The 14,435-nt window shown below is 39.3% G+C and overlaps 2 protein-coding genes across 2 annotated transcripts; both read right to left on the bottom strand.

The window, feature by feature from the left end:
* Positions 1-847: 847 nt before the first annotated feature.
* Positions 848-1,780, bottom strand: LOC110565859 (olfactory receptor 5B3-like). Its single transcript, XM_021663632.1, has one exon. It carries the CDS (start codon positions 1,778-1,780, stop codon positions 848-850), a length of 933 nt encoding a protein of 310 aa, XP_021519307.1.
* A 6,921-nt stretch (positions 1,781-8,701) lies between these two features.
* Positions 8,702-13,923, bottom strand: LOC110565866 (olfactory receptor 5B3-like). The gene is made up of 2 exons (XM_021663638.1): positions 13,008-13,923; positions 8,702-8,721 (listed from the first exon to the last, which is right to left on the bottom strand). Exons 1-2 carry the CDS (start codon positions 13,921-13,923, stop codon positions 8,702-8,704), a joined length of 936 nt encoding a protein of 311 aa, XP_021519313.1.
* Positions 13,924-14,435: the final 512 nt, after the last annotated feature.

Genomic DNA, 14,435 nt, shown 5'->3' with positions numbered 1-14,435 from the left:
CTGAGAATTTATTTAAACCTGCCAAATTTCAATGCATAAGAGACAGCCTTGCCAGGCCACAGAGGAAGATGATGCAGCCAGCCTTCATGAGACCTGATAATCTACAGTCAGATAAAAAGGAAGGAGGTCCTCCCCTATCATTGGACTGGGGAAAAGGCATAGGGAGAAAAAAGGGAGGGAGGTTGGGAGTACAAGGAGACGAGGGGATAGGCTGTGGAGGGGACACAAAGTGAATAAATTGTAATACATTAATTAATTAATTAATTAATTGATTTAATGCAAAGAAAGAGATGAATGGAATCACTGTGATCTAGGCACTCATTAAACAAAGCATGTAACCATAATACTCTTCTGTGGCCTATAATAGGAATTTTTACTACGAAGATAATATGTGACTCTGATCTTGTGTTAGAAAACGCAAGCTCCACAATTCATCACTGAAGATTCTTTGCAATAATAAAAAATGTCATTAAAACAAGATGAAAATGTTCAGAATGTGTCAGCAAAACAAGTATTTATGAAAGTTCTTTGGATCTGTTCATTAACATCAAATACAGAGATGTACAGTTATGGTTGATTTTGAAAATATTGTATATATTTTAACAATAGTAAGATTACACATAAAGAATTATCCATTAAAAGAGTACATAATTATCTTTCACAAGAATATTGTAAAAAAGACAAAAAGAAAAGAAATCTCATAGATATGAGCTTAAATACAATATCTTTCTATTTTTTATAGAATAGAATTGAAGAAATATGAGATTCCATTCTGGAATTTATTGAATATGGAAGAAAAATGAGAATTATTATTCACCCTAGAACATTAAAAGTAAATCAATACGGACTATTTTGCCACCAGCAAAACTTTTGTTAAAGCACACTTGACCTCGTTGTTCCTCAAGCTGTAGACCAGAGGGTTCAGCATAGGAATAATCATGGTGTAGAACACAGATGCAGTTTTGTCAGTGTCCATCGAGTGACTGGAGCTGGGCTGCAAGTACATGAATATGATTGTTCCATAGAAAATAGACACTGCAGTGAAGTGTGAGGCACAGGTGGATATAGCCTTCTGATGTCCAGCACTTGACTTCATTTTAAAGATGGTGATAAAAATGAATACGTAAGACATCCAAATAACAAAGAGAGCAAAAAAGATATTGAAGCTCACTACATAAACAAGAACTAGCTCACTGACATGTCTGTCAGAGCAAGAGAGAACCATGACTGCTGGAATATCACAGAAAAAGTGATGGACCACATTAGACCCACAGAAGGAAAGACTGAAAGTTTCCCCAATGTGGATGGAAGCATTCAGGAAACCACAGGCATAGGAACCCATAGAAAGACATACACACACATTTGTAGTCATGGTAGTGGCATAGTGTAGGGGCTTACACACTGCTGCATAGCGATCATAGGCCATTGAGGCCAACAGGTAATTTTCTACAGTGGCAAACCCTGCAAAAAAGAACATCTGAGCAGCACAGTCATTGTAGGAAATGACCTTTTCTCCTATTAGGAGCCCAGTCATGACTGTGGGTGTGACAGCTGAGGAGTAACAAAGATCAACGAAGGACAAATTACCTAGAAAAAAGTACATGGGAGTGTGGAGCCGGGAGTCAAGAACTATCAACAGGATCATTCCCAGGTTCCCCACCAGGGTGATGGTGTAGACAAGGAGAAATACAATGAAGAGAGGAAGCTGCAAGCCTGGGTCATTGGTAAGTCCTAGCAGGAGAAACTTCGTCATTTCTGTGCTGTTTTCCATCGGTGTCATCTTTCAATCATTCGATGGTCCATAGACATTGGAAGAGAAACGTGATGATAAACAAATGGTATTAAAATAAAAAATAAAAAACCGTAAGTGCAGACATATGGCTTTGTTGTTGAGCAATAATCTGTACTTTGTGATTGTCTAGAAAATAGATCTTTCCCCCAAACAAACTTGATGTAGTAATTGTACATAAACTCACTCCAGTTTTTGCTTTAAGAAAATATTCCTGTGATCCCCTTCTCATTTATCATACCTCACAGGAGGTGATGCTGCCCAACTCCCTTTCCATGAACCATAAGTCTCACTTCCAATATTTATGATATATATATATATATATATATATATATACAGTCACTAGTTCTTTGGAAAAAAGGACTGTAAATCCAATGATGTGAACAGGGCATAATTTAGTCAGCCACAGAATGCTGGTTAGTTACATAGCTCTCTCTAGGGGAGTGATCTAACACTTTCATGTCTCAGAGACATCAAAAAACAGAGGAAACTGCCATAATATGCATTGGCTTCTCAACCTCCATTAATTCTTCCTCTTTTAATAATGGAGGCTGGGATTGGGAGGGAATGATGAAGGGGGCTACAGCTTGGATGCAAAGTGAATAAAATGTAATTAATATAAAAAATTAAAATGGTCCACGCATCTGTCTTACTTTCAAAACCAAAACGACAAGATTTCATATCTCACATAACCTATTGGTTGTGACTTAAGGAAGGAGAAGGAGAAGAAGAAGAAGGAGAAGAAGAAGAGGAGGAGGAGGAGGAGGAGGAGGAGGAGGAGGAGGAGGAGGAGGAGGAGGAGGAGGAAGAGTTCACATGACATAATACCAATTAAAGGTCAGCAAAGCATTTACCTTTGAGTTTTTTCTTAACCATGCATGAAGACGGGCAGGAAGTCTTCAGAAAGAAGTGGCCATGAAAGAGGTAACAGTGAATAGCACTCAACTGCATAGATAAGCTCTTCTGGAAAATGACTTCAAGCATTATGCTTGAAGCTCATAAGCAGAAATATTAGGATGCCTTAGATATCTCTGGAGATTTCTTTCATGAGAATAGCTGTAGCTCCCATTATCCTTTCTAGTAAAGGAGCAATTAAAACAGTGAGCCCTCATGTGGTTATGGAATGTTTTACTAATTAAACACTTGGGGTTATTAATAACAGTGGAATAAGGAGGTCATGAAGTTGGGAGAGAAGATGAAAGACACTGTGAAAAAATAAACAATAAAATTACTCCTAATAATATTCCAAAATACTCACAGATATATATCTTCTTTAGCTATCACCAGAAAGGATTTCTACCTCAGCAGTTGAGAAAAAATACACAGGCCCATAAATATACATTTCGCACACACACATACACACACACACACACACACACACACACACAGTGAGGGGAAGAGAGAAAAAGATTGAAAGAGAGAGGGAGAGAGCAATCCCTGGAACTCAAAACTCTTAAGAAGATGTCTCCCTCAATTCCATCCCACAGAGCTTAGGGAAACTCATGGAAGAATATGCAGAAGTATGGGAGACAGAAAGCATGGAGAACACCAGGAAAACAAGGCACTCTAACCCATCTGAGCAAAGCTAATATGAACCAACAACCTGAAATGGTGGTCACAAGGCTTTTCACAAGTCTACATCAGGCCTTCTGCATGTATACTATAGTTTCCAATTTAATACCTTTATGGAAATCTTGAATGTGTGAAGAGTGGGTCTTTAATTCTTGTTTTTTGTTTAGTGGCTCTTTTATTTTTCTGTTAGATTGACTTTTTCAACTTGATGTGATTGTTTCTTTGCTATGATTATACTTTATTTTGGTATTTTTTGTTGATATTTCTCAGAAGCCTGTTCTTTTTTAATGAGAGACAGGAAGAGAGTGGATTCAGATGGAAGAGAATGTAGGATGATACTGGGAGTAGTAGAAGGATGGGAATATGTTTGCAAATTATATTACATTAGAAAAGAATCTATGTTTAATAAAATGGGGTGAAATGTCTATTAAGGTATTTAAAAAGATCAGATAGCCAACTTAAACTGACCTATAATCCCTGAAGATATAGAAATAGTCACTAAAAGTTGCCCATCCATAAAAAAAAAATGCCTAGGGCCAGATGATTTTACCCATAATTCTACAAAAATTTCAAAGAAGAGTTAATACCAATACTCCTCAAATTATTTCACAAAATAGAAACTGAAGGAACCGTGCCTAATTCATTCTATTAGGCTATAGTTACTCTGATACCTAAAGCACATAAAGACTCAACAAGAAAGAGAATTATAGAACAATTTTTCCATATGAACACATCAGCAAATGTACTCTATAAAATACTTGCAAAAAAAATCAAAGAACATGTCAAACAGATGACCCAAAATCATCAAATAGGCTTCATCCCAGAGATTCAGGGATGGTTCAGTATGCAAAAATTAATAAATGTAATACACCATATAAACAAATGGAAAAAATTCACATGATCATGTCACTAGATACAGAAAAGGCCTTTGACAAAATCCAACAGTCTTCATAATAAAAGTTCTGGAGAGATTAAGGATACAAGGGACATACCTCAATACAATAAAGGCAAGCCCACAGCCAACATCAACTTGTATGGAGAGAAACTAATCAATTCCACTAAAATTAGGAACAAGACAAGGTTCACTGTCTCCACATCAATTCAATATACTACTTAAAGTCTTGGCTACAGTAATAAGAAAACTGGAGGAAATAAAGAAATACAAGTTAAAAAAAAGAAGAAATCAAAATATTTTTGGTTGCAGATATGATAATATACATAAGTGACCATAAAATTTCCACTGTGGAACTTCTACAGCTGATAAACACTTTCAGCAATGTAGCAGGATACAATATTAACTCACACAAATCAGTAGCCTTCCTATGTAGAAATGACAAACAGATTGAAAAAGAAATCAGGAAAACAGTCTTTCACCATAGGCTTAAATACAATAAAATATCTTCGTACGAGGCTTACAAAGCAAGTGAAAGACTTATCTGATTAAAAACTTCAAGTCTTTGAAGATATTGCAGAAGGTATTAGAAGATGGAAAGATCTCTAATGCTCATAGTTTAGTAGGATTAACATGTGAAAATTACCATCATATCAAAACCAATCTACAGAGTCAATAAAATTCAAAAAAATAAATCCCACCAAAAGTCCAAAACAATTTTTCATAGACCTTGAAAGAACACTTCTCAAATTCATATGAAAAACACAAAAATTTCATGGCAGCTAAAATATTCTTGAACAATAAAAGGACTTCTGGAGTTCTCACCATTTCCGATTTTAAGTTGTACTAATAAGCTATAATAATAAAAGTAGTATAATATTGGCATAAGAACAGACATATTATCAATGTTACCAAATTGAAGACTCAAATAAAATCCTCACAAACATGGATATCTAATTTTTAATTGAAAGTCCAGAAAAAAAAAACACAACAGAAAATGGCAGCATTTTCAACAAACAGGGCTAGTCACACTAGATGTCTCCATGTGGAAGAATGCAAATAGATCTATTGAAAAATAAACCTCAACATAAAGCCAAATAGAGTGAACCTAATAGAAGAGAGGGTGGGGAATATCATTGAATGCATTGACACAGAAGAATACTTCCTGAACAGAACACTGAATATCCAAGCACTGAGATCAACAATTAACAAATGGGACCTCATGAAACTGGAAAGCTTCTCTAAGATAATAGATATCATCATTTGAACAAAGTGGCAACATACAGAATGGAAAAAAATGATTTTTACCAATTAGGTATCCAATAGAAGACTAATTTGCAAAACATATAAAGAACACAAAAAGCTAGATATCAAAAACTAGGTAATCCAACAGAAACAGAGTACAAATCTAAGTAAAGAATTCTCAATAAAATTCACCCAAATGACTAAGAAACACCTTTTTAAAAGTCAACATCCTTAGCCATCAGGTAGCTATAATCCTAACAGGTCTCTGTTTTCTTTTTTTTTTTAATTATAATTTATTCAGGTTGTATCCAAGCTGCAGCCCTCTCCTTCATTCCCTCTCAATCCTCCCTCATCTTCTCCATGCCCCTCCCATAGTCCACTGATAGGGGAGGTCCTCCTCTGACACTAGCCTATCAGGTCTCATCAGGACTGGCTGCATTGTTTTTCTTTGTGGCCTGGTGAGGCTGCTGCTCGCTCAAGGAGAGGTGATCAAAGAGCCATCCACTAAGTTCATGTCAGAGACAGCCCCTGTTCACACCATTACTAGGCTACCCACTTGGATATTGAGCTGCCAGGGGTTACATTTATGCAGAGATTCTAGGTTGTCTCCATGCATGGTTCTTGGTTGTAGTATCAGTCTCAGAAAAGACCCCTGGGCCCAGATTTCTTGGTTCTGTTGCTCTCCTTGTGGAGCTGTTGTCCTCTCCAGGTCTTCCATCTCCCCCTTCTTTCATAAGATTCCCTGCAAAGTGTGGTTATGTATCTCAGCATCTGCTTTGATAACCTGGTGAGTAGAGTCTTTGAAAGGCCCTCTGTGGTAGGCTTCTTTTTTTTTTAAAGTTTATTTATTCACTTTACATCCAGAATACACCCTCCCCCCTTTCTCCTAAACCACCTTTCCATTCTCTTCCCTGTTCCTCTTTGTCCAGAAAAGTGGAGCCCTCAGTTCCTATATCAACCCACCCCAGCACATCAAATCACATCAGGGCTGAGCATATACTCTGGGACATGACTGAAATAAGCTGGATAGGATAGGCTCCTGGGAGGATAAGGGACTGAGTTTAGCTGAGACTCCTAGCATTTAGGGATAGAGAGACTAAAGTAGCCATCTTCTAGCCAGGCAGGACTCCTACTGGAGGAAGGGGAACAACAACTCACCCACAAAACCCTCAACCCAAAACTTACCCTGCCTATAGAAGTGCAGGAATAAAGAAGGAGCCTGTTCTTTCCTAATGCTCCCATTATCAAGTTGATCTGGAGGAGAGGAAGGTGAAAGCGTAATCAGGATATGTTGCAAAGTGATCAATGTATTTTCATTTTTGGAATTTGAGCCTTCCAACATAATGATTGTGAGCTTCCTCAGGTCAGCATCTCAATACATAGGGCACATGCTTTTGTCAGTCACCTGGGCATTTGTATTGATTGTCATATCTTCAGCTCTCCCAGAGTACAGAAGATCAATCTTCCTCATTGTGACACACATGGGGTTTGGTGTAGTATGCTACACTAACTCCAGTATCGTCAGTGTAGCATATCAATAGATTGTGCTACAAGAGGGAAGACACGTTTCCTACAGGAATCAGCTTCCTGGAAGTCCCTAGCATGAACCCTAACATGGCCATCTAAGCCAAAAGACATATTCTAAGTTCCATGATTACTTGGTTGCAGGATTAAATTGATGAACTCTTTTGCTGTTTCTCTATGATTCTTGAAACAGTACAATTAACTATTCAAGGAAACATTTCTAATAGATCACTAAAAGCTTTAACAAATAAGAGTAGAAGGAAAATAAAATTTTAGGAGAGGTAATAAATCAGATTCAGCATCAGGAATTGCTTGTGGAAAAACCAAACATTGTAGGTAGTAAAAGGATAAGAGTTTTAGGGCTTTCTAAAGAAAATGTTTAATCAGGATCTGTTAGGATAAATGCTCTGGATATTCCCACTGCAGTAAAACTACTACAAAACCATTACCTAACACAGGTATTTATGATGAGGCAGAAAGAATATAGGCAAACATAGGAGGTCAAAAAGTTTTGTATTATACTATAAATTTTACGGGACAGGCTAGCTCAAGAATCTTATCTCTAAGGAAAAGATTGTAAATCCTTAGCAAGACAAACAGGAGGAATTCCCCTCAATGCTTAACTCGAGGGGGGTTGTAAATCTTTAGCCGACTTGGTTCGGAGGGCAATGACAGCCCCTGGCCTTCCACTCACTAATTAGTAGCAGTAAACTGCATAAACACCACTAGTTTAAGGTTTTGTATTTGCTCTGCTTAAGAGGCTGTTAGGCCAAGATTTTTGTAGACACTGCTTCTACCAGGTTACTCTTTCAGTTAAAATGTAAACTTTATATTGTTGGTAAAAAGTCTGTATGCTCCGGGAAATATGTCAACTTCATGTGCTTCTTTATACAATCACTATATAAGTGTTGGCTTGACTTCAGTAAATTGCAGAAGATCCAAACCAACTACCTGGTGTGGTCTCTGTCATTTCGCCTATCTGTGCCTTCCTGATATCCGAATTCTCTGATTTTCCCGCAGATGCGGGGCACCCGATGGGTCCGGTCTGCATCAGTAGTAGTTTGTCCTCAGGCCCTATTTGAGACAGGAATCAAAGTTGTCATTGAAAGCAAGGGTTTCACCACCGTCATCCTATAGAACAACAAAGCCATTAAAGGCTCAATCAGGACTTACACAGACATAGAAAACAGAAACGATTTTTTTGGGACATGGTGTACTGCCTAGAGGATGTGCAATGCTGAGTCGTCATTTTAACCTTAAAAAGGATCACCTCCCTTGGGCAGGGATACCTCAGCAGGCCCCAGGGGAAGAGGATATTCTCAGCCCTGACACAACTTGATATGGTAGGGTGGATAGGTGGGGAGGGTCCCCTTCTCTGATGATTATGGGAGGAAGGATAGGGGAAACAGGGAGAGAGGGTGGGACTGGGAGGAAGGGAGCTATGACTACGACTAGGATCTAAAATGAATAAATAGAAATTAAAATTTAAAAAAATCATGAGGCAACTGAGAGGCTCTCTAGCAGGCCCAAGCATTGCACACAAGTCTTTCCATTTTATTTTTTTCTCAGACTTCTTTAAACATTAGATCACATTTTTAAGGCTAGCCCCTAGGGTCTCTTCCATTATTTGGCCACTAACTCATTCCTGAGACTAAACTCCAAAGTTCAGAAATCAAAATTCATTGTTTGGCTATATAGTCTAACCTATCCAGTTAGGACTTACCAATTCACCTAGCACAGACGCATCCTTCTTCTCCTTAAAAGTCTCCTCCTGCCGAAACACCTGCTGCTTCTTGCTGTCTGTCATTCTCTGGTCCATAGGCAGTCTGCCCCTATTTGCTCTTCTAGGAGGAGTGATACATCACCTTTGTCCTCAGAATTTGCTGTCTGGCTGTGTCCTGTACCAACTCTGAGGAGGCCTCCCCAACGCCTTACATTTGGTAACATGACTCAAATCATAACTCTGATCGCTACACAGGACCCCGCAACCCAGTTCTTGCTGCCCCACTCCTTTTCCATAGACTACGAGTCTCACTACCAATGCTTATGTAACATATGTAAGGCCACTAGTTCTTTGGGAGAAAGGACAGTGTATCCAATTGTGTGACTATGACATAATCAAGCCAGCCACAACATGCAGTTGCTTAGCTCTTTCTCAGGGAGTAAACTGGCACTTTCAAGTTCTCTAAAACATGGAAAATGGGAAAGAGAGCTATACAAACCCTGGAGAAGTGGGTAGGGGCTTTTGGAGTGAGTGTACGTCATTGGCTGGGCCCAAGGTGATGGGAACGCTTCAGTTGCATGAAAAGGAATTCCAGCTGTTATGTGGACATGTACTTATAAGGAAAAAGGAAGTTTTAATCTGAAACCTGGCCACCAGACTACATGAGGAATTCAAGGGTAGAAGAGTTGGGGGTTGCAAGGTTACAGGACTTGCAGACACCCAGGTCCAGAACAGAGAGAGAGCAGTCCTTACACCTGCTTGTCTCAAGATTCTCAGGGTTTGGACACCCCCTGGACCATGCTCTTGCTCCAAGCCAGTTTCTTGAGTCACAGGACCCACCTGGCCTACAGTAATATGCACTGACTTCTGAACCTCTGTCAATTCTTCCTCTTTGAAGAGAGGCTCACACATTCTCCTTACTTACAGAACAAAAATTAGAAGGTTGCATATGTCACATGATTTATCACTTATGACTTGAGAAAAAGAGTAAGTTCTACATGACATTATACCAATTAAAAGTCTGTCAATATAGCATTCACCTTTAGTCTTACAGCAACCCTGCACTTCTACTTGAGGGTCCTGTCTGTTGAAACCCCATGGGCTTACTCCACAAAGTACATGGCAGAATCTATCACACCTTCAGTGCTTTCAAGTCTGCACAGGACTATATCATGGTATAACAAGAAAACGAGGAGTGAGGACCCAAACATAAAGACTGACGTGAAATAAGCCAGTTTGCAAAGGAAAGTGGAAGCCTTTGGCCACCTAAACGTCCTAAAAAAAATTGTAGCATCTTCAGGTTAGGTCACAGAGGAAGAATAGAAATTCTTTCTCACTCAGGATTTTCTATCTGACTGGAAAAAAAATGTATTGGAAAAGCCTGCTGTATACAAACTTGGAGATAAGGGTGTTAGATAAATGACCTATAAATAGGTTGGGGGCTACATGGCTCAACATTTGCTAGGCTCTTTCCTCAGTTCACTAGCCAACTCTCCCTCTTGGGAGCATATTTCCTTTCATAACAATCTGTTTCTGTTTCTAACAATCTGCACCTTGTAGAGGAATTTTAATACAGAACATGACTGTTCTGGCATGAGATCACATCCAAAGACTTTCTAGGTTTGTATGATCCAGCTGGAATACAAACATGCCTTTAATCCAGAAGTCAGAGGCAAGAAGATCTGAGTTCAAGGCCAGCCTGGAAGAGAGCAAGTATTAGGTAAAAAAAAGCTTAAGTCTAGGCATGTAGTACATGTCTTTAAACCCAAACAATAAAAGTAAATTTAGTTTGGAGACAGAAGCACAGTAAGCACCCATGTTGGAAAGTGATGTTTGACTGAGTGACAGAAAAACTGACAAATCAGAGAAAGATTTAACAGAATAGGATACTCCCAGCTCTCAGGAGAAGAGAGAAAAAAGGAGAGCTGTTTAAGGAGCATTGAGGAGAGAGAGAAGAGGCAGTTTTACCAGAACAGTAACAGAGAACAAGCTATACTCAGGTGAAGACCAAATGAACCAGAGAATGAAAAGGAGCCATAAGATTAGAGAATATTGCTACAGTTAGTTTGAAGCCAAGCAGAGCAACTCAGGATCTGAGAGAGAAGCAAAATTGCATAAGTCAGCTGGGAGAGGAGTTTGAGGCAGAACAAGAGTTTGAGTAGAACCAGCCAGCCCAGAGCTGGATGAGCTGGATGCAAAACGATGAGCTTTTTAAGCAGTAAGTCTCACAGACCATAAACATTCTAGGCCTACTTCAGATTGTACGGAAGCTAGAAGCTTCCAGTACTGGGCCAAGGTTAGCAGACAGAGACAGGACTCCTCTTCAGACAACATCTGAAGCAGGTGAATAAAAGTTCATTTTACAGCACCTGATGTACTCCTGGTGAACCTGGCTCAGATCCATAGCTCCTAAGCATGCTTCCCCTGACAGCATGGGGGTTTTCACTCTCTGAAGGCTCATCCCTCCATTTTCTGTTCACCATTGTAAATAGCCTGGCTTTCTTTTTTCTTCATCTTCTTCAACCAGAAAATTTATTTCACAGAACATAAATTAAATTTAGAACCATTACTTTCTAATAAATAAAATCTGTCTAAAGAGTAAGACATTATTTTAAAGTGCCTACTTTCTTTTTTTTTAATTTTTATATTAATTACAGTTTATTCACTTTGTATCCCAGCTGTAGCCCCCTCTTTCATTCCCACCCAATCCCACTCCTCCCTCCCTCATCTCCTCCCATGACACTCTCCAAGTCCTCTGATAGGGGAGGTCCTCCTCCCCTTCCATCTGACCCTAGCCTACCAGGTCTCATCAGGACTGGCTGCATTGTCTTCCTCTGTGGCCTGGTAAGGCTGCTCCCCCATCAGGGAGAGGTGATCAAAGAGCTAGCCACTGAGTTTATGTTAGAGACAGACCCTGTTCCCCTTACCAGGGTAACCATTAGGAGACTGAGCTGCCATGACTGGGCTACATCTGTGCAGGGGTTCTAGGTTATCTCCATGAATGGTCCTTGGTTGTATTAGTCTCAGAAAAGATCCCTGGGCCCAGATTTCTTGATTCTGTTGTTCTCCTTGTGGAGCTCCTGTCCCCTCCAGGTCTTTCATCTTCCCCTTCTTTCATAAGATTCCCTGCACTCTACCCAAAGTTTGGCTATGAGCCTCAGCATCTACTTTGATACCCTGCTGGATAGAGTTTTACGGAGGCCCTCTGTGGTAGGCTCCTGTTCTGTTCCCTGTTTTCTCTCTCTTCTGTTTCTCTCTTGTGTTTCTGAGTGAGGACTGATCATCTTAGCCAAGGTCTGCAGTCTTACTTAGCTTCTTTAGGTGTACAGATTTTAGTATGTTTATCCTATATTATATGTTTAATATCCACTTATAAGTGAGTATATACCATGTGTGTCTCGCTGCTTCTGGGATACCTCACTCAGGATGATCTTTTCTAGATCCTACCATTTGCCTGCAAATTTCATGATTTTCTTGTTTTTAATTGCTGAGTAGTATTCCATGGAGATAACCAAGAACACCTGCACAGATGTAGCCCAAGGCAGCTCAGTGTCCAAGTGGGTTCCCTAGTAAGGGGAACAAGGACTGTCTCTGACATGAACTTAGTAGATGGCACTTTGATCACCTCCCCCTGCGGGTGGAGCAGCCTTACCAGTCCACAGAGGAAGACCTGATAGACTAGGGTCAGAGGGAAGGGGAGAAGGACCACCCCTATCATTGGACTGAGGGTGGAGCATAAGAGAAGAAGAGGGAGGGTGGTATTGGGAGAAGATGGGGAAAGGGGCTCCAGCTGGGATACAAAGTGAAAAAACTGTAACTAATAATAAATGTTCTATGAGCTGTGCTAGAAAGTCTTACAATAAAGGTAATATGTGACTATTACAAATTGAGCACAACTTAACACTTCACAATCAATACAATAATAAAAAACTGTCCTAAAAAGATGAAAATGTTCAGAATTTGTTTATTAACATCAAATAGAGACATAATTATTCTTGATTTTGTAAATATTTTCTACATTTTACTGAAAGTAAGATGACATTTAATAAATCATCCACAAAACAATACATACAGAAGTGTTGTCAAGAAGATCCCCCAAAAATCTCGTAACTGTCATCTTGAATAGAGTATGTTTATTTTTCTATACACTAGACTTGCAGAAATATGAGACTCCATTCTGGAATGTATGGAATGTAGAAGAAAAATTATTATTCAGCCTAGAACATTAAAAATAAACCGCTATGGACTATTTTGCCACTGACACAGTTTTTTGAATGCACTCTTGACCTCCTTGTTCCTCAAGCTGTAGACCAGAGGGTTCAGCATAGGAATGATCATGGTGTAGAACACAGATGCAGTTTTGTCAGTGTCCATCGAGTGACTGGAGCTGGGCTGCAAGTACATGAATATGACTGTTCCATAAAAAATAGACACTGCAGTGAAGTGTGAGGCACAGGTGGATATAGCCTTTTGATATCCAGCACTTGACTTCATTTTAAAGATGGTGATAAAAATGAATGTGTAGGACATCCAGATAACAAAGAGAGCAAAAAAGATATTGAAGCTCACTATATAAATAAGAACTAGCTCACTGACATGTCTGTCAGAACAAGAGAGAACCATGACTGCTGGAACATCACAAAAAAAATGATGGACTACATTGGACCCACAGAAGGAAAGACTGAAAGTGTCCCCAATGTGGATGGAGACATTCAGGAAACCACAGGTATAGGAAACTACAGAAAGACAAATAGATACATTTGTAGTCATTGTATAGGAATAGTGCAAGGGCTTACACACTGCTGCATAGCGATCATAGGCCATTGAGGCCAACAGGTAATTTTCTACAGTGGCAAACCCTGCAAAAAAGAACATCTGAGCAGCACAGTCATTGTAGGAAATGACCTTGTCTCCTATTAGGAGCCCAGTCATGACTGTGGGTGTGACAGCTGAGGAGTAACAAAGATCAACGAAGGACAGATTACCTAGAAAAAAGTACATGGGAGTGTGGAGCCGAGAGTCCAGGACTATCAACAGGATCATTCCCAGGTTCCCCACCAGGGCGATGGTGTAGATGAGGAGGAAAGTGAAAAACAAGGGAAGCTGTAGGCCTGGATCATCGGTAAGTCCCAGCAGGAGGAAGTGTGTCACTTCTGTACTGTTCTCCATTAGGATCATCTTCCAGTCATTCGATGGTCCATAGCCATTGGAAGAGAAACACAATGATAAAGAAGTTGAATTAAAATATAAAAGCATAAGTATAGACATACACCTTTGAAGAGCCATAATCTGTACTTTGAAATTGTCTAGACATTAGACCTTTCTGCAAATCAAGTCTAGATAAGGTAATTATGCATGTGCTTGAATTTAAAGATTATTAATGGCTTTCCTACCCAACTTTTAATCCATATACAAAAATTGAGATCATTTAATAACTTGATAAAATTGATGTGTGGATAATTTTCCTATTCTCCTCTGAGCTCAGTAAAAGCTCACTTTCTGTTGCTCCCTTTCCAAGGACTGCTATAGACATGAACTTTAGATGTCTATTGTATATGTCCTCTCAACAAAATCGGAATTTTGTGATTATTGCTTTCATGTAAATTATGAAGTATAAGTAATTAAATAATTTCCTTTTGTTACTCAAATATGAAATGCCAGAGTTTGCATTGAGCTTGTTACAATATTTA

The sequence above is a fragment of the Meriones unguiculatus genome, chromosome 1 (assembly GCF_030254825.1).
Source record: "Meriones unguiculatus strain TT.TT164.6M chromosome 1, Bangor_MerUng_6.1, whole genome shotgun sequence".
Classification (NCBI taxonomy): Eukaryota; Metazoa; Chordata; class Mammalia; order Rodentia; family Muridae; genus Meriones; species Meriones unguiculatus.
The sequence above is the reverse complement of the archived record's forward strand: the minus strand, read 5'-3'. Positions and strand labels throughout refer to the sequence as shown.